The sequence below is a fragment of the Orycteropus afer genome, unplaced genomic scaffold, assembly GCF_000298275.1.
Source record: "Orycteropus afer afer isolate SDZICR_OR568_19922 unplaced genomic scaffold, OryAfe1.0 scaffold00392, whole genome shotgun sequence".
Classification (NCBI taxonomy): domain Eukaryota; kingdom Metazoa; phylum Chordata; class Mammalia; order Tubulidentata; family Orycteropodidae; genus Orycteropus; species Orycteropus afer.
In genome coordinates this window covers 789,975-811,340 of record NW_006921979.1, presented here as the reverse complement: position 1 = coordinate 811,340, position 21,366 = coordinate 789,975, and the positions used below count along the sequence as shown (strand labels likewise).

Sequence of the window (21,366 nt, the reverse complement as noted above, 5' to 3'; positions counted from 1 at the left end):
TAATAATGACTGTAATTAAAGATCTGTGTTTAAATAATAGCACCAAAAGTATCAGGAATTTAAAGTTGTAGGAATAAGATATAATTTATTTGTGTGTTTATTTATAAGCTAGCTCCTTAGAAATTAATTTTTTGTTATTAAAATCTTTAAAGTTAATATCTTTTATAATCGCATATTTGATTGAGTTAATCACAGTTTGCAGAATTATAGCATTATAGATTTGATTATTTTATATCCAGACCTCCACTCTCCTGACTAAAGACTGATTAATTTTTAAGATTATTGAATTGTCAAGGTTAAATGATTGGTCAAGATGTATCTTACAGTTTGTCAGCAAAAGGAAAGGGGACTGTGCTATCAGAGGTTTGGGTTGTGTGTTAGAATCGCCTGACATACAGGAGAAATGCTGGGGATCTAATGAAACATTTGAGGGGAAGGGTGAGCCTAGAGTTTAGTATTAGCCTCATATGGGGAAAAGATAAAAGAGTGGATATTTTTTGGTTGTTATATAACCATCTTTTAAACAATATCATTACAGTTTTCTGTGAATTTGTGAATAAACTAGATTAAAACATTTTAGTATAGATTAGACATTAAGATATTAGTAAACATTTCTCCCTGCCTTTTTCCCTCCTATTCCCTATGTCATTGTAAAGAGAGTGAGTTTGGGTGGAGAATAAAGTTTTTTAGCTCAGTACTTAGCATCATGGCCAACAATTAGGTATAATCAGCCTCCAGGGGAAGATGCTGCCCTCTGAGCTGCAGGCTCTGAGTTGGTGGTTCTCAGACCTATGTCTTGGCGACTCCTGTGTGCCACATGTTGTTTTGGGAAGTTACTTGATTCCTTCCTCCATGGCTGTTCTTGGTGCTCTCTACTCTATTTAAGCTTGGTTACAAGGCAACACATGTAGAATAACAGACAAAGCTCAAAGCTGTCCCACATATTCTCTGCAGCAACATCCACATATTCAGCCTGGTGAAATAAAGTTAAAAATAAGAGCAGCAAGAGCAGCCAGGATGGAAGAACGGAAGGACGTCTGCTGGACTCTCAAGCAGTTTATGACCCTTCCAGACCTTGATGAGGAACTCTGTGTCTGGGAGTCTAGTAGAGAGTGAAGAACGGCCAGGGGAAAGAGGAGGACACAGTGTGACTACAGAGGGCTAGTATGGCCAACAAGAAGGTGTCAGCCACTGGCTTGTCAACTTTAGTACTTCAGTAGATTGTGGTCATGAGAAGCTCCTTGTTTGGGAAAGATGACTTGTTTAAGATGAGGTGGTTTTTAGATCTCAAATCTAAACACTTAATGGATTGAGAGGACTATTATAACTGAAGTCATGATAAGGTGAAATTCCTTAACCTGCCCTGATGTAAGAGAATGATTTTGTTGTTTTTAATTTAGGATCTAGCTAAGATTTTCTATTTTGATAACTTGATAAAGTGACTTTTTTGTTGTATTAATTGCTGTTGGTGGTTGTAAATATTTAAATTAATGGTATAGTTTGCCCTAACTTCTTTGGGCAAAATAATTCTAAAAGTAAATTGGAGTTAGAAAAGAATAAGAATCTTTAAGAAGTCAGTGTTGAACGGTGCTGATGACAATTTTAGTTGACCAAGTTACAGACATTTAATATGGACCATGTTTTACTTAAATAGTTGTTTTTTACTGGAAGATATTTTGCTATATATGTGGCTGATTATGAGTACCTGAATATAAGAGACTTTCATTTTTCAAGTAAGAGGACCTATATAAAAGGAGCTCTGGTAGCATAGTGCCTAAGGCACTTGACTGCTAACCAGAAGGCTGGTTCAAATCCACCAGCCACTCCTTGGAAAGAAGGTTGGGCAATCTACTTCTGTAGTGATACTGCCTTGGAAACCCAAGGAGGGGTCACTGTGAGTCAGGTCTGACTCAAGGGTACATAACAACAACACAACAACATATAAAAGAGTTTTAATCTACTTTCCAACTCATCTCCAATTGCTGTGGAAATATATTTGTTTTTAGGGATCGAGATGTTTGCGTTCATATTTCATTTAATAACTTAGACACAATTACAATCAATATAAAGTAAAAGCCAATTGACAAATTCAACTTTTTCCAACTCCTAACATTTTTTGAAGGAGTATTATGAAACTCTTCATATGCACTTTAGATATCACTGACTTTATTATTACTAAAATGTTAACTTGCCTTTTTGAGTCATGTATCATCTTTATTTCATTCTATATTGTTTGAGATATGATACTTTTTCAATTATTTCTAGCTTGTTTATGGTGTTAGGTGCTACTGTGTGGATTCCTACTCATTACCATCCCATGGGACAGAGTAAAATTTCCCCAAAGAGTTTGTTTTAGCTGTAATCTTTATGGAAGCTGATATGCAGGTCCTCTCAGGCAGAGCTGTTGGATGGGTTCAAACCACCAATCTTTTGGTTGGCAGTTGAGTGCTTAACCATTTGAGCTAGCAGGGCTCCTATTTATAGTTTAGTCACTGGGTGTTTTACCCTAACTTTGAAGTACTTGTTCATATAACGTTAGAGTGGTTGTTTTTATTTGTCTCTTGCTTATATGTCATCTCCAAAGGATTTGTTTTCAATAATAACTGGCAATTGCAATTGTTATGTCCTTTGCCTACAAAAAATACTCCATCTGTGTTAAATTTCTTTTTCACTTGATTGTTAGGTAATCTTAATTATCCAAACAATATTCATTGAGGTAATTTTATTCTAATGTGTCTTCCACAATTAGAATTTTGTTTAAAGTCCCACATTTGAAAGACATCCTGTAATTTTAGATACACTGGAAGGCCTATATATAACTGACTTCATTTTTGAGGAAAACAAGTTTTGATTCCCCTCCCCCCAAGTTTTCTGAGTTTGGATTTTTTGCATATAAATTTAAAGTGGTTTAGTTGAATTCTTAATTTGGGAAAAGAAATTCAGTAATGAATACATTTTACTTAATAGTGTTTATATCATATAATTGGATGATACTGCTTGACCCTGAAAAGATTATGTATGTGTTTTGAGTTGAGAATTGTGTTCTCCTGTCCTTTTTAGTGAATTTGGCTGTTGGGGTTGTTCTTAATATTGAGTCACATCATCGATTTTTTTTTTTTCTGTCTAGTAGAACACCTGATTTGGAAGATACCAACTTAACTAAGTTTTCATCTTAGTTTAGGATCTAGAGGTTGAGAATAATGCATTTATAACACATTATAACATTAGTACTAAGATTATTAATAAAGGCTGCTTGAAGTAAATTTGAAGAATTTAGTTTAAATGTCAGTGACAAATAGAACTGAATAAACTAAAGGTTTTATGAAATTTTTATACTAGGGCTATGCATGAAGGGCTTTGAGAACATAGAGGAGGCAGTGATGCTAAGATGTGCAGATTATATCATGTAGGTGATGGAGTGGTCAGGAAACATGGGAGGACTTATTAGAAATAAGATCTGGTGTATGAAGGCGCTTTATAACAAGGTCATGTGCGTTCAGGCTGCCCCGGCTAGTAGTTTGACTCAATGAATGTGTCTCAGGGGTTACCTGTTAAATGCAACACTACTGCTAGTAATTTTCTTTAGCATATAGGAATTGACAAATTAAAATTTTTTTGTTGTGCAGAAAATCATATTTTGAATTATCCTTTATGAATGTGTTCAGCTGTGGTTCATTGGAACAATGGGATTCTGCTGGGCTTATGTGGCTTGTTATGCCATGGCAGGGGCTGATCCTTGCTTTGGATCTGGCTGATTCCCTAGAAATGTGGCAAAGCCATCCCTTTCCTTTCAACACTGTCTTCTTAAGAGCTGAGGATGTTTCTCCAGTTGCTTTTACAAAGCCAGGCTTCATATTTGCCTTTTTTGCCTTTAAGTGAAAGAAGAGCATTTCTAGTTGGTAGTATCTGAAATCCTTTAATTATCCTACTTCATCTTTAGATAGAAAATATTATAGCATTTTCTAAGAATAAAGATTATTTTAAACACAATTTTAAGGGTAAAGTTTCAACTTTTTTTTTTTTAAATTATGGAATTCTGTTTAGTGAAACCACTAGGTGGCAGTATGATGTACAAAATGAAAGGGTTTCAAAGGGTTACAGACTCCTTTTCATATGAAAATATTTATTTGTGTATTATGGGATTCAGATCACCTTCAATTTCATCAAAATTCACTGCTGTCCAGTTGGATCCGACGCACAGCAATCCCTCCTTGGGTTTCGGAGGAGGTATCAGAGGAGGGTATCACTACGGAAGTTGATTGCCCAACCTTCCTTCAAGGAGTGGCTGGTGGGTTTGAACCTCCAGCCTTCTGGTTAGCAGTCAGATGCCTTATGTACTACATCACCAGAAGAGCAATTTCATCAGAACATTTTTTAAAGATACCTTGTCACTTGGTTGAACATACTGCAGTTACTATTTTGTGAGATATTTTAAATAGTACATTTTTAGAAAGTTGAGGTTTTTCTGGTTTCAAGAAAGTGAGAAATTTGGAGAGAGAAGCCTTATAACCCTTTTAACAGGGGCACCTATAGTAGTAGCAGCTGTCTATAAAGCCAGAAAATTTAGTTGAGCAGAGGGTTTTCAATGATCTCTGGTGATGAAAGGTTGATGGCTCAAACCCATGAGGTCTCCACAAGAGGCAAGACCTGGGGATCTGCTCCCAGAAAGATTATAGTGTAGGAAACCCTATGGAACAGTTCTACTTATCCTATAGGGTTGCTGTGAGTCATCGGACACAAAGACACACAACAACAGCAACAAGAAGGGGTTTCTGGCAATGGGAAATAAGAATCATCATTACCTGTCATTGACAGCATCCCAGATGTGTAAGAGAGTGAATGGTTTTCAAGATAATACTAAGATATCTAAAAGGAGCTCTGGTGGTACAGTGGTTAAAACCATTCATCTGCTAACCAAGAGGTTGGCAGTGAACCCACCAGCAGCTCTGGGGAAGAAAGGTGAGGCAGTCTGCTTCTATAAAGATTTACAGCCTTGGAAACCCTATGGGACAGTTCTACTCTGAACTATAGGGTTATTGTGAGTCGGAATCAACTAGGTGGCCATGGGTTTGGTTTTTAGCTTTAAGATATCTTAGTTACCGAATTAAAAATTTCTAAAATATACTAAAAAAACTTGATGAACAAACTTGGTATATATTTGGAAGGAAGAATAATGAGGTATTTTATTGATTCCTCTTAATATTCAATTATGACATTAACCTGCCATTAAGTGTGTTTCTGTATTCCTTCCCCTAGGGTTCTCTAAATGCCATGTGGTTTGCAGAGGTTGGTTGCTTTTGAGTTTTTTAAAAGTATAATAATGCATAGAGTACTTGTGTAAATTACAATTGGAGTAAGAAGTAGATGTCATTATTTTTCTTAGCCACTTCAAATTTCTCCTTGCCTGCTGGCCTAAAATAAAATAGCTGCATCATGCTACAGCTTGACTGTTTTAATTTCTGCTTAAAAATGCACTTGAGTGGATGAATATATATGGATATTTTTGCCTTTCTTTTTTCTTGGTCTCTGGCAGTATTTGTGCACTGTCTATAGTATGCTACTTAGTGATGTTTGCAAAAGAGAATTTACAATAATAATGATGTCTGAACTTTCCTGCATAGGTTAAAGAACTCCGAGAGAAGGCTGAGTTTTATAGGAAACGAGTCCTGGGAACACATTTCTCTCGGGACCACCTGAATCAGATTCTCTCTGATAAAAATTGCTGTTGGGATATCTCTTCAACCACAAGTTCTGAAGGAACCATTAGTAGCAACATCAGAGCTCTAGATCTTGCTGGGTGAGATGTTATTTGGGGATGGTGAAAAGTATGTTACAGTTTATAACGTTTGTTGTTAGGGGCTGTTGAGTCAGTTCATAGCAATCCTGTGTACAACGAACTAAACATAGACCAGTTGAGTGCCTTCCTCACAGTCATTGCTATGTTTGAGCCCATTGCTACAGCCACTGTGTCAGTCTATCTTATTAAGGGTCTTCCCTTTTATTGCTCTCTACTTTATCAGCCATGATATTCTCCAGGGACTGGTCCCTTCTGATATCATAACTGAAGTGTGAGAGACAAAGTCTGGCCATTGTCACATCTAAGGAGCATGTGGCTATACTTCTTCCAGATAGATTTGTTCCTTCTTCTGGTAGTCCATGGTATGTTCAGTATTTTTCACCAACATCACAATTCAAATGCACCCATTCTTCAGTCTTCCTTGCTTCTTGGCTTTCACATGCATTGAAAAGACCATGGCTTGGGTCAGGTGCATCTTAGTCTTCAAAGTGACATCTTTGCTTTTTAACACTTTCAAGAAGTCTTCTGCAGGAGATTTTCCCAGAGCAGTACATTGTTTGATTTTTTTGACTGCTGCTTCCATGGGAATTGGTTGTAGATCCAAGTAAAATGAAACCCTTGACAACTTAAGTCTTTTCTCCGTTTATCATGATGTTGCTCATTGGTCCAGTTGTGAGGAATTTTGTTTTGTTGATATGTGATCCCTAGTGAAGGCTTTATTCTTAGATCTTCATAATAAATGTATCAAGCCCTCTTGGCTTTCAGCAAGCAAGGTTGTATCATCTGTATATCACAGGTTGTTAATGAGTTTTCCTCCAATATTGATGCTGCATCATTCTTCATACAGTCCAGCTTCGTGGATTTTTTGCTCAACATACAGATTGAATAAGTATGATGAAAGGATGCAACCCTGATACACACCTTTCCTAATTTTAAACCATGCATTATCCCCTTACTCTGTTGGAATGACTACTTCTTGATCTGTATACCAGGTACTGCATGAGCACAATTAAGTGTTCTAGAATTCCCATTCTTTGCAATATTATGCATAATTTGTTGTGATCCACACATTTGAATGCCTTTGCATAGTCAGTAAAGCACAGGTAGACATCTTTCTGTTAATTCTCTGGTTTCAGCCAAGATCCGTCTGACATCAGCAATGATCTTGCTCATTCCATGTCCTCTTCTGAATCTACCTTCAGTTTGTGGCAGTTCCCTTTCTATGTACTGCTGGAACCATTTTTGAATTATCTTCAGCAAAATTTTGCTTGCATGTGATATTAACAATACTATTTGCTGATTTCTACCTTCTGCATTCTGTTGGATCACCTTTTGTTGGAATAGGCACAAATATGGATGTCTTCCTGTCAGATGGACAGATAGCTTGAAGATTTCTTGGCATAGATGAGTGAGCACCTCCAGCATTGCATCTGTTTGTTGAAACATCTCACTTGGTATTCTGTCAATTCCAGGAACTTTGTTTTTATGAGTGCCTTATGTGCATCTTGGACTTCTTCCTTCAGTACCTTATGTTCTTGATCATATGCTACCTTCTGAAGTGGTTCAACATTGATCAGTTCTTTTTAAGTATAGTGACTCTCTATTCATTCCATCTTCTTTTGATGCTTCCAGTATCATTCAGTTTTTTGACCAAAAAATCCTTCAGTATTACAACTTGAGGCTTGGATTTTTTCTTCAGTTCTTTCACTTTCAGAAATGATGAATGTGTTCTTTCCTTTTACTTTTCTAAGTCTTTGCACATGTCATTATAATACTTGTCTTCTCGAATGGTCTTTTGAAATCTTCTGTTTAGCTCTTTTACTTCATCATTTCTTTTGTTCGTTTTAGCTACTCTGTTCAAGATCGAGATTCAGAGTTTCTTCTGACATTTGTTTTAGTCTTTTCTTTCTTTCCTGTCTTTTAAATGACCTTTTGCTTTCTTGATGTATGGTGTTCTTGATGTCATCCCACAACTCATCTGGTCTTCGGTCATTGGTGCTGAATATGTCAAATCTAATCTCGATAGAGATGGTTTCTAAATTGAGGTGGGGATATACTCAAGGTCATACGTTGGCTGTCATGGATTTCTTTTAATTTCCTTGAGATTCAACTTGAACTTGCATGTGAGCAATTGGTAGTCTTTTCTGAGGTTGGCCTCTGGTCTTGTTATGACTGATGATAGGGAGCTTTTCTATCATCTCTTTCCACATTATATTCTGTCTGTCAAGGTCCACGTGTATAGTTGCTGTTTGTGCTGTTGAAAAAGGTATTTCCAAGGAATAGGTTGTTTGTTTGCAAAATTCTATCATGTGATCTCCCACGTTGTTTATATCTCCAAGGTCATATTTTCCAAATACTGATCCTTCTTTGTTTTCATCTTTTGCATTGCAATCACTAGTAATTGTATGCATAGTGATTGCATGTTTGATCAATTTCAGACTTCAGAAGTTGGTGAAAATCTTCAATTTCTTCATCTTTGGCATTAGTGGTTGGTGCATAAATTTGAATAATAGTTGTATTAACTGTTCTGTGTGTGAATGTGGATATTACCCTATCATTGGCAGCATTGTACTTGCGGATAGATAATGTTCTTTTTGACAATGAATATGCAATACCATTCCTCTTGAATTTGTCATTCTCAGTATAGTATGTCATATGATACCTGATTCATAATGCCCAATACTAGTCCATTTCAGCTCCCTAGTGTTTAGAATATCTATCTTTAAGCATTCCATTTCATTTTTGATAACTTCCAATTTTCCTAGATTCATACTTCGTACATTCTATGTTGTAATTACTAATGGATGTTTGCAACTGTTTCATTTTGAGTCGAAAGTTTTACTCTATCCATGTTTAGTAAGGTCAATAGTACTTTGAGAAGGCAGCTTTTCCCCAGTTATATTTTGAGTGCCTTCTAAACTGAGAAGGAGCTCTGGTGGTGCAATACCTAAGGCATTTGACTGCTAACCAGAAGGTTGGCAGTTCAAACCCACCAGCTGCTCTGCTGAAGGAAGATGAGGCAGTCTACTTCCATGAAGACTTACTGTGTTGGAAACACAATGGGGATTGCTGTAAGTTGGAATTGACTCAATGGCGGTGGGTTTATTTGTTTTTTTTGGGGGGTGGTCATTTTTCCAGTCTGAGGGACTCATTTTCTGGTACTATATCAGACAATGTGCCACTGCTGTTCATTGGCCAGTTGTTTTCAAAAATAGAATGCAAGTTCCTTCTTCCTAGTCTCAGATCTGCTGAAACCTCCCCACTGTGGGTGACCCTGCTGACATTTGAAATACCACTGGTATAGCTTCTAGCAACACGAAAAGCAGTATGACAAGCTGACAGACAAGTGGTGGTAGCTTATGATAGAATATGGAATTATGGGAAAATGATGTGACTACTCAAAATGGTGTTGTAGTAAAATGGAAATGTGCCAGAATTTATTTTCATTATTTGTCATTTATTCTCTAAGTCCCTACGTGGTACAAACAGTTTGCTCTTGACTGCTAAGCTAAATATTGGCAGGTTGAACCCACCCAGTGGTGCCACAGAAGAAAAGACCTGGTGGTCTGCTTCCTTTAAGGTTACAACCAAGAAAACCATATGGGGCAGTTCTTCTCGGTAACACATCCCGTGAGTCAGCATCAGTTTGATGGCAACTAACAACAGTTGGGCCCAAGCATGGCAACCATTGTGAGGATGGCTCAGGACCAGGAGTTTTCATTCTGTTGTACGTAGGGTTGCTATGAGTCAAAACCGACTCAACAGCACCTAACAACGATAACAGTTTATTCTCTGAAAAATAAAGCTATACATACTTGCTGTATGCACTTGTGTATACATTGTACATAAGGTAAATCTGAAAGGCTATACTTTATAATAATCCTTATTAATAATTAAGAACAGAATGAGATTGACTGTGTAGAGAGAAATCTACTTTTGAAGGGGGAGAGAGAGAGAGAAAAAGAAGTAACAAAAACAGAGAAATAAGCTATTGGTCCATGTCCCATACCATTCATTAATAGGTTTTGTGGCTAATGTGGGATTTGGGCCCTGATTTTAGGAACGAATTCTCTGATGTCTTGGGTTTTAAAGTGAATATGATTTGACTGTTTATCAGAGATTACATGTTGATTTGTAGCAAATAAAATAGTTCTTAGTTGTCACAGTCTATTAATAGAGTCAAGCATACCAAAGTAACCCATCAATTCTAATTATGTGACATATGATTGAAAAAGTTGATCATCAGATTTATTCTTTAATTATGTCTTTTACACTATCTAAAGTGTAAAACTTGAGCCATCTTATTTGACTTGAGAGTATGCTTGAGTTTGTGTACAAAACCGTAATTGAATAACTAAACAAGTTAGGTCATGTGGGGTTTTGGTTTACATGAGTAAATGCCAGTTTAGGGGATAAGAATGAGTTTTGCCAGCATAGATGCAGGCATGTATCATGTCTGAAGGTAGGAGTAAGAGAGGATAAATATATTTTACTCTGGAATATTTTAATAGAAACTCTAGAATACAAGTTTCTTTTTTACTGTAAAATGAACTCTTAATTAGGTTTCTTTCCTCACTGTATTGGATAAGGCAATATCTGTGGAAAATTATATATTTGTGAACAATGGGAGGGAATGATGGACTCACTAAAATTAGTATAAAAAATGAAACTCAAACTATTAAAGTTTAGAGTGAAACTTGTTTTATTTTGCAGAGATCCTACAAGCCATAAGACTTTACAGAAATGCCATTCCACCAAACGAGAAGAAAAAAGACCTATCTTGGAAGAACAGCCCTCAAAAGATACCTCTGAGAAATTGGGTGTGTCAGGTGCTCCTCCTGTGCCTGTGAGAAGACGTCTTGCTTGGGACGCAGATAACACCGATGAAGATATGCAGAAACAGCCAAGGGGGAAAGAGAAGGATGAGGAAAGTGAAAGGGATAAGCAGGTTCATGTGGAAGATTTAGATAAGTTGGAAGTAAATGAAAGATCTAAGGCAGACAAGATAAGAGAAGGGTGAGAATTTTATATTACTTATGAAACAGACACATTGATGTGCATGCTTTAGTAGTTCTTTTATTGCTAAGTATACTATGGCTTGGTTCCAAAGACCAGGTTGTTTTTTGAAAATTGATATTAAGTGAAAATGGAGGATGACTGCATCTTTACATATCTGCCAGATTTCATCATTACGTAACTGCCAAATTGTATCATTACATAACTGCCAAACCACTGAGAATCATGGCCTAGCTAAGTTGGCACATAACCGTCACAGCCAGTGTTACTCTCACCTTGCACCTTTGCGTTCTTTACTGCTGGATGTACATCATTAATGTGCAAAGTAGTCAGACAGTAGGTTTTTTTTACTATTGTAAATGCGAAATGTCAGGTAACTGTTGTTGTTGTTGTGTGCCGTCGAGTCGGCCCCGACTCATAGCGACCCCTCCTTGGGTTTCCGAGGCAGTATCACTACGGAAGTAGGATTGCCCAACCTTACTTCCGAGGAGTGGCTGGTGGGTTTGAACCGCCAGCCTTCTGGTTAGCAGTCAAGTACTGCTAACTAGATAGTCAATAAATGCGTTAGGTGTATAGTAGTTTTTACATTTTTGGTCATATGACTAATAAAGAGTAGATTTTACTTTAATGTCTTGAGGTAAGCATTTCTGTGTGGTTTTTGATTTGATTCACTCAGGTGTTTGAGCCACCACCAATTGGTAATTAAACACTTGAATACTGAGCTACTTGGGGAGGAAGTTGTTAAGGTTATTTTTATTTATGTTTTCCTAATTAAGATTGGGCAATCTACTCCCATAGAGATACTGCCTTGGAAACGCAAAGAGGGGTTGCTATGAGTCAGAAATGACTTAATGGCAGTGAGTTTGGTTTTTTGGCTTATTAAGATTTATTAGATTTGTAATGTTTCTGGATGAAAGGTTATGATTCAAGAAAAAGAGCTGAAGTTCTTTAGTATCAGATGGTTATGCCAAAAAGAAGAGGGAAAAAAAATGTACTGTTAAAAAGTGATTTCTTCAAATAACTAATTCCTTTAGATTTATGTGCAAGATGCTTTGGGGAATTCTTCCCTACCGTTGATAATGGTGCTTTTTGCCCATAGTCCTTACCATTTATTTATGAGTTTTGCAGCTAATCTGGAATTTAGGCCTCGATTTAATGGGAGCATTCTCTGATGTTTTCTGGCTGACTTGCAGTGAACTTGTTTCTTTGCCAGTACTTAGTGACTCTTAACTGGCTGTGGACTTGATTGTAATTTTTTTCAGAAACAAAATTGCCTTCTCTTATACATTTCATACTTTATTATACATAACCTTGTAAAAATATTTTTGATCATATTTCTGGAGAAACACTTCATAATAGGTTATTTCAATTTGTAGGTCAGATTCTTCTTCTATATCCTCAGGAAAAGGAGGCAGGCTTCCTACACCAAAGCTGAGAGAACTTGGTGGAGCCCAGAGAACTCATCATGACTTAACCACTCCAGCTGTTGGTAATAGGCAGACACCATGAAGTCCTTACTTAACCTACTTTTTCTGTAAGATAATTTGTTTAATTGAAACCCGTTATCATCGTTGTTTTTCTAGGTGGTGCTGTTTTAGTGTCCCCATCTAAAGTGAAGCTTCCAGTGGCAGAACAGAGGAAACAAATGTTCCCTCAGGATGGCTCAGAAATGTCAAAGAATGGTTATAGCAAGGTAAGTATTTACATATTGGGGAAAAGCAGCTCTTTAGGAAGTGATTATTTTTGTCCCATGTAAATGAATAGGTTCATGTTTTAGAAAATTCTGTCATATATGAAGATGATGCTATTAATCTACTTTTAGCAAGGCAAAGGCAGTCGATTTTTCAGCATTACATATGCTGCTGACCTGTGAATAGTTATCTTAATAGAAAGAAGAAAAAAACACAATTATTGAGCATATACTGTGTGACAAGGGTATTCATTCATTCATTCAGTGTTTTTTTGATTGTATTCTAATTTTATTCTAGATACTGTTTTATACACTGTAGATACAGCAGTGAACCAAACAGACACAATGCTGGCCCTCATTGAACTTATATACTAGTAGAGGAGAGAGACAATAAACAAGATGACTAGGTAAAATACTTAGTATATTAGTTAATGGTAAGTATTAAGGAGAAAAGTAAAGCAAAGAAAGTGATTAGGAAGCGGCCAGGGTGTCCTCCCTGGAAGGTGACATTTGAGCAGAATCTGAAGGAGGTGAGACTTTGACCAGTGTATAACTGGGATGGCATTCTAGGCTAAGAGAACAGCAACTTCGGAGTCCCTGAGGTAGGTGGATGCCTGATTTCCTTGAACAACATTCAGAAGGTTATTGTGGCTGGAACAGAGAGCAAGAGGAGAGTAGTGTAGCTGAGTTCAGAGACATAATTGGGTGCTAATAGGTGACAGTGTCAATGAATGGAAGGTCTCAGCAGAGCCTTGAAGGTCATAGAAAAGATTTGGACTTTTATTTTCAATGAAATGAGAAGCCATTAGAGGAGCAGAGGAATGACATGATTCTGCTTAGGTTTTTTCCAAGGTCACTCTGGATGCTTGTTGTGAATAAACAGTAGGAGAGCAAGAGTGTAGGGGGAATACCAGTTAGGAGTGTATTATCGTATCCAGGCAAGAGATGATGGTTGTCTGGGGCATAGTGGTAGCTGTGGAGGTCATGTGATGAAGTCCAGTCCTGGATACGCTTTGAAGATACAGCTGACAAGATCTGTTGATGGATTTGTTGGGTAGAAGAGAGAAAAGAATCAGAGATAACTCAAGATTTTTGTCATGAGTGAAATTTGATGTATGACCAGGATGAGTTGTATGTTTTTCTCTAGCATTTTTGGCTGCAGAGGTTCAAAATAGGTGGAGTGTTGGGTTTCATTGAGGTTTGCATTTTGTTGAGAAAAAGTAGAAAAAGGGGTTAGGGAGTTAAGGTATATGCAAGGCAGTAATTGGCCATTAAAGTTGAGTTAGAGAGGGAAAATAGGACTTGAAAAGTAAACTACAGTGATAAAATGGCAGGATCGATGCATGGAATGTACAATTTAAGTCAACATATTTAAAGATTTGTTGGAATGAGAGTACATGAGGAGGTTAGTTTTACAGTTAGGAAGTGTGGTGGTTCATTAACTGAGATAATAGAGAAGTGACAGTTACTGGTAATGACAAGGTTGAGCATATGATGATGGGAGTAAATGGCTGAAGTAGGATAGAGAAGATCATTAAAAGAGTGGAGGTCAATGAATTGAGATCATCTGGGTAGTTACTGAGATCAACAAAAATTATACCAATCCAGCACTGGAGAGAGTGTTATAACCAGGAACCAAAATATTCAGAAAATTGGGGGTATGTCCAAGTTGTTGGTAGATAGCTGCAAAAGAAGAGGAAATGGGGTGGTTTAATGTGAGATTCAAAGCTCAGCATTTTTAGGGAAAAGGATGGGAGAGAATGGTCTTGAAAGAGGCATTGAGGAGCAAGAAGGATAGCTGTGCCAACTTCACATACGGGCTATAGGATGACAGTCTACCAACTTCGGCAGAGTAAGAAGATGAAGGAAGCATTCAGAGGAGAAATTGAAAATCCATAGGGAATTTTGCTGTTGACTGTTCATGAGTCACAGGGGCACAGTGCAAAGTTTCCAGATGTTGGGGAGGAGTGGGAGATGGAATCAGAGCTGAAGTGCAGAGCCTTGTGGGGACAAGAATGTGGGCCATAAGGGGTAACTTGGTGTTCTGGGATTTTAGTGGTGAATGTCTTAAATAGGGATACTATATGCTGAAAAGTATTTGTGTAATTCTAGCAGCCAGTCCTAAAATAGCCTTAAAAAAATGGGAGCAGGAGTAAACTTCCTAAACACAACATTAATAAAAATCTTTGGCAAATATCACAGTAAATGGTTACATACTAAATGTAGTCTGTTTATTATATGAATGTAACAGAAGTGCTTGCTGTTATTATTATCATTTAACATTTTTTTTGGAAATAATAGATAATTAAGAAAAGAAAATAAGCTCAACAAATATTGAAGAAGAGAAAACTTTTAAAAAAATTGAAAATTGGTTATGATTGGTTATATTTGTATAGCTGGAAAATCTAAGAGACTCATTAAGAGCTGTTGAAGCTGTTAAAAGAATTTTATAAGATGATAATAAGAAATGGGGAGGAAACCTTCTAATAGCAGCCAAAATTTGAATTTTAGGAAAATAAATTAATGAGAAAAAGAGAATATATGGTCAAGAGTTTAAAATTATAGTAAAGAGCATAAAATGAAACTACAGAGTAGAGGACTTAATCATAAAAATGTCAGTTTCTCTCATATAAATTCAATAAATTTAATGATACTCCATTTTATGACCTTGATAAACTGTTTCTTTTTATTTTTACATCTTGGCTATTGGATTCTAAATTTCATCTAGAAGAATAATGTGGGAAAATTAAGAAGGAGATTTAACAATGAGGAGGAAGACCCTGCCTCCTAAATAAATAAAACGAAGTCTGATACTAAATTTGACAAAGGTTACTTACATGGGAATAGGGAAATAAATCAATGGAGTCAAATGAAGATGCATTATTTAAAAACAGATTTTAAGATAATTGGTGTCTGTTTGGAAGAAAAATATTTACCCCTACCTCAAATTATGTATTAAAAGATGTTTTAACATGGATTATAAAAAAGCCAAATGTGAAATCAAACTAAATGAATAAAGGAAAATACAGAAAAATATTTTATGGGAGAGGTGCTCTCAAGCAAAAAAGCAAAGCTTAAAAACCATATGGCAAAATAAAATTAGATTGAAATAAACAGATTTAAGATTTCTGTACTTTAAAAAAGGAGCTCTGGTGGCATAGTGCCTAATGCATTTGACTGCTAACTAGGAGGTTGGGGGTTCAAACCTACCAGCCACTCTGCAGAAGGAAGACTGGGCGATCTACTTCCATAAAGATTTACCACCTTGGAAACCCAAAGTGGGTCACTGTGAGTCGGAATCGACTCGATGGCAGTGAGTTTGGTTTTTTTTTGTTTGTTTGTTTGTACGTTAAAAACTCATGATTGGCAGTTTGTGAAAAAAAGCTTATTCTTTCTAGTTCATAAAAGCATCTGAAAATCAATACGTTAAAAGGGAAAAGGGATATCTAAAAAGTTATTTCACAGAAGAATAGTGGAAATTTAAAAAAACAAGATACAGTTTTTTATTTTAAAAATTTTAAAAGAGTAATGACATTTATTGTTAGTAAGCATATGAAAAACCAGACAATTTTATATATACCTTTAGTGGAAGTGTAAGTTGGTGGTACAGCTTTTTGTAGTATAGAAGTTTTGTGGTATAAAACTTAAAAAACACATAGATCCTCTAATCCAGCAGTTTCTGCTTATTTCTTCTCCTCCTTGACTCCTAAGAATTTTTAAATTTGAGCTTCTGTTTTTGATAATTAAAAGTAAACATACATTTATTTTAATTCTTGAAACTTCCATAAATGAATTTTGAAAGTAATAGCCATTTGAAGCTTAGGTATCAGTCTAAAAGTGACACCTCCTTATAAAACATTAATGCTTCACAGTTTTTATAAAGTAAGTAACATCCATCAGCTGCATGAATAGCAACATACTGCTTTAGAGTAGCAATGTACTGTATATAGACAACATTACAATTTCCCATGTTGCTTTAAATTTTTCTGCTTTCTAGCAACTTTTATTTTTCTGTTTTTTAAAACACAGTTGTGCTGTGTTTTATTTGTAGGGTATATAACAAACATAGGTTAAAAGAGAAACCTCACTTGGTTCATGGTGTTTTATAGTAATATTCAATATAAATTGAGTAACAACAATTTCTGCCTTTGGTCTGTTGTGCATATTTGAGTAATATAAAACTAATATAAAATGAGGGAATCCGGGTGGTGAAATGGTTTGTCATTTGGCTACTACTGAGAGGTTAGAGGTCTGAATGTACCCCGCGGCTCTGAGGGAAAAAGACCAGGTGCTCTGTTCTGTAAAGATGGAAGCCTAGAAAACCCTATGGGGCAGTTGCATGGGGTCACTATGGATTGAAAATGACTTGACAACACCTAGCAACAACATGTTGTTATATTTAGCTTTTTATCAAACTGTAAATTTATTTTGATGTAAAGTCTGTCTGGCTTACAGCAGTATGAACATCTGTGAGACAGTTTTGGATTCAGCTGATTCAAGCCTTAAGCACAGATTTTTGGTTTGTTTTGCTATCTTCCCCTTCTAACTTACCTCTTGCCGCAAAACTCCTTATTTATCTTTCAAGAGTGTTTCTACCCATATTCTTTTTACTTCTACCTTGTCAATTGCCATGAAGTTGACTCTAACTCATGGCAACCCCGTGTGTGTTAGTGTAGAACTGTGCTCCATATGGTTTTCAGTGGTGAGTTTTTGGAGTTTGATTGCTAGGGCTTGCTTTTGAGGCATATCTGGGTGGACTCGAACCTTCAGCTTTTTGGTTACCAGCCAAATGCAGTAATAGCACTTTCTAGGAACATAGACCCTATCGTTGGTCATTAGTACTACTAAGTACCAAGAAGCCACTTTTAAAAAAACTTTTCTTTTTATTTTAAATTTTGTTGATGTTTTATTCTGACAGGAACATTAGCTCATTGTAAATCAGTTCCAAGGAAGTTTTGCTGGGCCGGGAGATGCCATTTTTGCAAGGTTGTGATCTTCCTCTCCATTCATTCTCCATTGCTCTTTTTTTTTTTTTCTTTTTACAATTATATTTGGCACATCTTTTTTGGGGGGGTTCAGATTATTCATGGATGTTTGCAGTTGATCCTTGTTTTTTTGAGTCAAGCCACATCAGCAAATGAAGGACCCAAAAGCTTTACTTCATCCTAGTTATTAAGATCAACTATACTTTCAGACACAACTCTAACCAAGTCATATTTTGAGGCCTCTATCCTGAGGGTCTCATCTCCTGGCATGGTACCGGACAGAGCTCCACTGCTATCCACAAGGTTTTCACTGGCCAGTTTTTTCAGAAGTAGGTTGCCAGATCCTTCTTCCTAGTCTGTCTTCATCTGGAAGTTTCATTTAGTCCTCTCCACCATGAGTGACCCTACTGGTACTTGAAATACCAATAGCACAGATTCCAGTATTGTGGGAAAACACAAGTCACCAAACAATACAACAAACTGACAGATGAGTGGTGGAACTGATAATTAGAATGTGGAAAATAGAAAATAATGAATCAAGGAATATTGAAAGTAATCCAAAATCCTAGGCATTAGTGGGCTGAAATGGGCTAAAGTTGGCCATTTTGAATCATACAATCATAATACTATGACTCTGGTAGCATAGTGCCTAAGGCACTTGACTGCTAACCAGAAGGCTGGTGGTTCAAACCCACGAGCCAGTCCTCAGAAGGAAGGTTGGGCAATCTACTTCCGTAGTGATACTGCCTTGGAAACCCAAGGAGGGGCCGCTATGAGTCAAGGCCGACTCTATGGCACATAACAACAACAACAACAAGATGACAAATTACAGAGGAATATGGCATTCATCATCAAAAACAGCATTTTAAGATCTAACCTGGAGTACAGTGTTGGCAGTGATTGGATGATATCCATATGCTGACAAGGAAAACTAGTTAATATGTAGCTATTATTCACATTTATGCACCAGCTGCTAATGCCAAAGATGAGGAAATTGAAGACTTTTTACTAACATGTCCGTCTGAAATTGATCAAATATGCAATTAATATTCATTGATAATTACTGGTCTTTCTCCATTGCTCATATATCAGCATACTTCTGTCCCTCACCTCCCTCGGGTATTTGCTCATATGTTACCTTCCTAGTGAAGCCTTCCTGACTACCTTATTTACAATTGTAAACTAACCCCTCTACCTCCCATCCTCAGTACTTAGAACAGTTTGTCCAGATCTTAGGTACTCATTAAATATGTGTTGAATGAATGAATCATTTTAGAATGACAGAATGTTGAATCTGTTTTTGGTTGCTTATGAGTATTAAAGGAAATATGACAATAGGAATGCAGTCAGGATTGATCAGCACCAAGTATTAGGAATGTACTGTCCCCATGGACTGTTGTGCCATTCCTCAGGAGTTCAGGCTGCTACGTAGCATTATCATTGATCCCTGACTGCCACTTAATAAATTTTAAGGACATACCTTGAATTGTGGGAGAATTATAGAGCAGCACATGGATATCAGAAGAGACTGTGAACCTTGCTCTTGAACATAGAGTAGCTAAAATGAATGGAAGAGATGATGAAGTAAAAGAACTGAATAGAAAATTTTCTGTTTTGAAATCTTCATAGAGCAACTGAAGAAGACAAAGTATAATAATGAAATGTGCAAAGACCTGGAGTTAGAAAACCAAAAGGGAATAACATGCACAGCATTTTTCAAACGGACAGAACTAAAGAAAAAATTCAAGCTTTGAGTTGCTGTATTGAAAGATTCTAAGGGCCAAAATACTGAATGACTCTGGGAGCATCAAAAGAAGGTAGAATGAATATCCAGAATCACCTTATCAAAAAGAATTTGTCGAAGTTCAACTATTTCAGTACCTAGCATATGATCAAGAACTAATGGTATTGAAGGAAGAAGTTGAAGCTGCACTGAAGGCATTGGTGAAAAACAAGGTTGCAGGAATTGACTGAATACCGATTGAGATGTATCACCAGATGTAACACTGGAGGCACTCACTCATCTGTGTCCAGAAATTTGGAAGACAGCTACCTGTCCAGTTGACTGGAAGAGATCCATATTTGTGCCCATTGCAAAGAAAGGTGGTGATTCAAAAGAATGTGGAAATTATCAAACAATATCATTAGTATCAGACACAAGTAAAACTTTGCTGAAGGTAATTCAAAAATGGTTACAGCAGTATAAGGACAGGGAACTGCCAGAAAGTCAAGCCAGATTCAGAAGAGGACATGGAATGACATCATTGCTGATGTCAGATGGATTTTGGCTGAAAGCAAAAAATCCCAGAAAGATGTTTACCTGTGTTTTATTGACTATGCAAAGGATGGATAACATTGCAAATAATGGGAATTCTAGAACACTTATTTGCTTATGCAGAACCTGGACATAGACCAAGAGGCAGTCGTTTGAAGAGAACAAGGAGTACTGCATGGTTTAAAATCAGGAATAGTGTGCATTAGGGTTTTATCCTTTCACTATACCTATTCATTTGTATGCGCTAAGCAAATAATCTGAAAAGCGGGACTATATGAAGAGGAACGTGGCATCAGGATTGGAGGAAGACTCATGAACAACCTATGATATGCAGATGACACACCTTGCTGGCTCAAACTGAAGATGACTTGAAGATCAAAGACTATGCCTCAGCATCAAGAAAACAAAAATCTTCACAACTGAACCAATAAGCAACATCATGATAAATGGAGAAAATACTGAATTTGTCAAGGATTTCATTTTACTTGGATCCACAATCAACTCCCTTGGAAGCAGCAGTCAGGAAATCAAATGACGGATTGTATTGGGCAAATCTGCTGCAAAAGACCCCCTTAAAGGGTTAAAAAGCAAAGATGACATTTTGATGACTGAGGTGTGCCTGACCTGTGACATATTTTTAGTCACCCTAGATGCATGTGAAAGCTGGACATTAATGAAGAACATTGAATATACCATGGGCTGCCAGAAGAATGAAAAGAATAGTCTTGGAAGAAGTAGAGCCAGAATGCTTCTTAGAATGGAGAGAGGCAAGATTTTGTGTCACATACTTTAGACATGTTATCAGGAAAGACCAGTCCCTGCAGAAGGACATCATGCGTAGTAAAGCAGATGAAGACCCTCAAGAAGGTAGATTGACACAGAGGCTACAACAGTAGTCTCAGTTGTGGCAACAATTGTTAGAATAGTGCTGGACTGGGCAGTGTTTTGTTCTGTTATTTATAACATTGCTATGAGTTGAAACTGACTCAGGGGCACCTAATAATACAACAACTATGGAGCAACAGCAATTTAGTAACTTATATGAGGCTGATTGTAATAGCTAGCATTTACTGAGTGCTTACTAACTACTAGGCTCTGTACTAAGCATTTAACCTATATTGTTGAATCTTCATCATAATTCTGAAAGGTGGGTATTATTATTAGTCCCATTTAGAGGATGAAACTGAGGACATATAGCTGCCAAGTGGTGGAGTAGAATTTGACTGAAGCAGTCTGTCTTCAGAGCCCACATTTTTAACCCCTAATAACACCGTCTCACAAAACTTTAGAGTAGAATTTTGTGTGTGTGTGTGTGTGTGATTTGGGTGAAAATTTACAGATTCACTTTCCATACAACAGTTCACATACACTTTGTCTCATGACATTGACCACAATTCACCACAATGCAACAGCTCCCCTCCCACTTCCTCCTGATAATTACCTCTTCCCTGTGTCCGTCCCTCCATGCACTACTGCCCCCTGAGCTGTCTCTCTTTTCTCTCCCAAAGTGCTCTCTATGACTGTTCTCTCCAAGGAGTATATCTACCTCAGGTAAATGTTCAATTCATATGCCTGTCTTTTGCTTGGTTGGAAGCCACAGGTG

General features: G+C 36.9%; 1 protein-coding gene across 1 annotated transcript in view; it reads left to right on the top strand.

Moving 5' to 3' along the window:
* MDM1 (Mdm1 nuclear protein) overlaps window positions 1-21,366 on the top strand; it is a 56,377-nt gene that overhangs the window by 11,992 nt on the left and 23,019 nt on the right. The window contains 5 exon segments of the mRNA XM_042782620.1: window positions 5,257-5,286; window positions 5,622-5,797; window positions 10,511-10,813; window positions 12,190-12,302; window positions 12,397-12,506. Coding sequence (XP_042638554.1) covers window positions 5,257-5,286; window positions 5,622-5,797; window positions 10,511-10,813; window positions 12,190-12,302; window positions 12,397-12,506 — 732 coding nt within the window.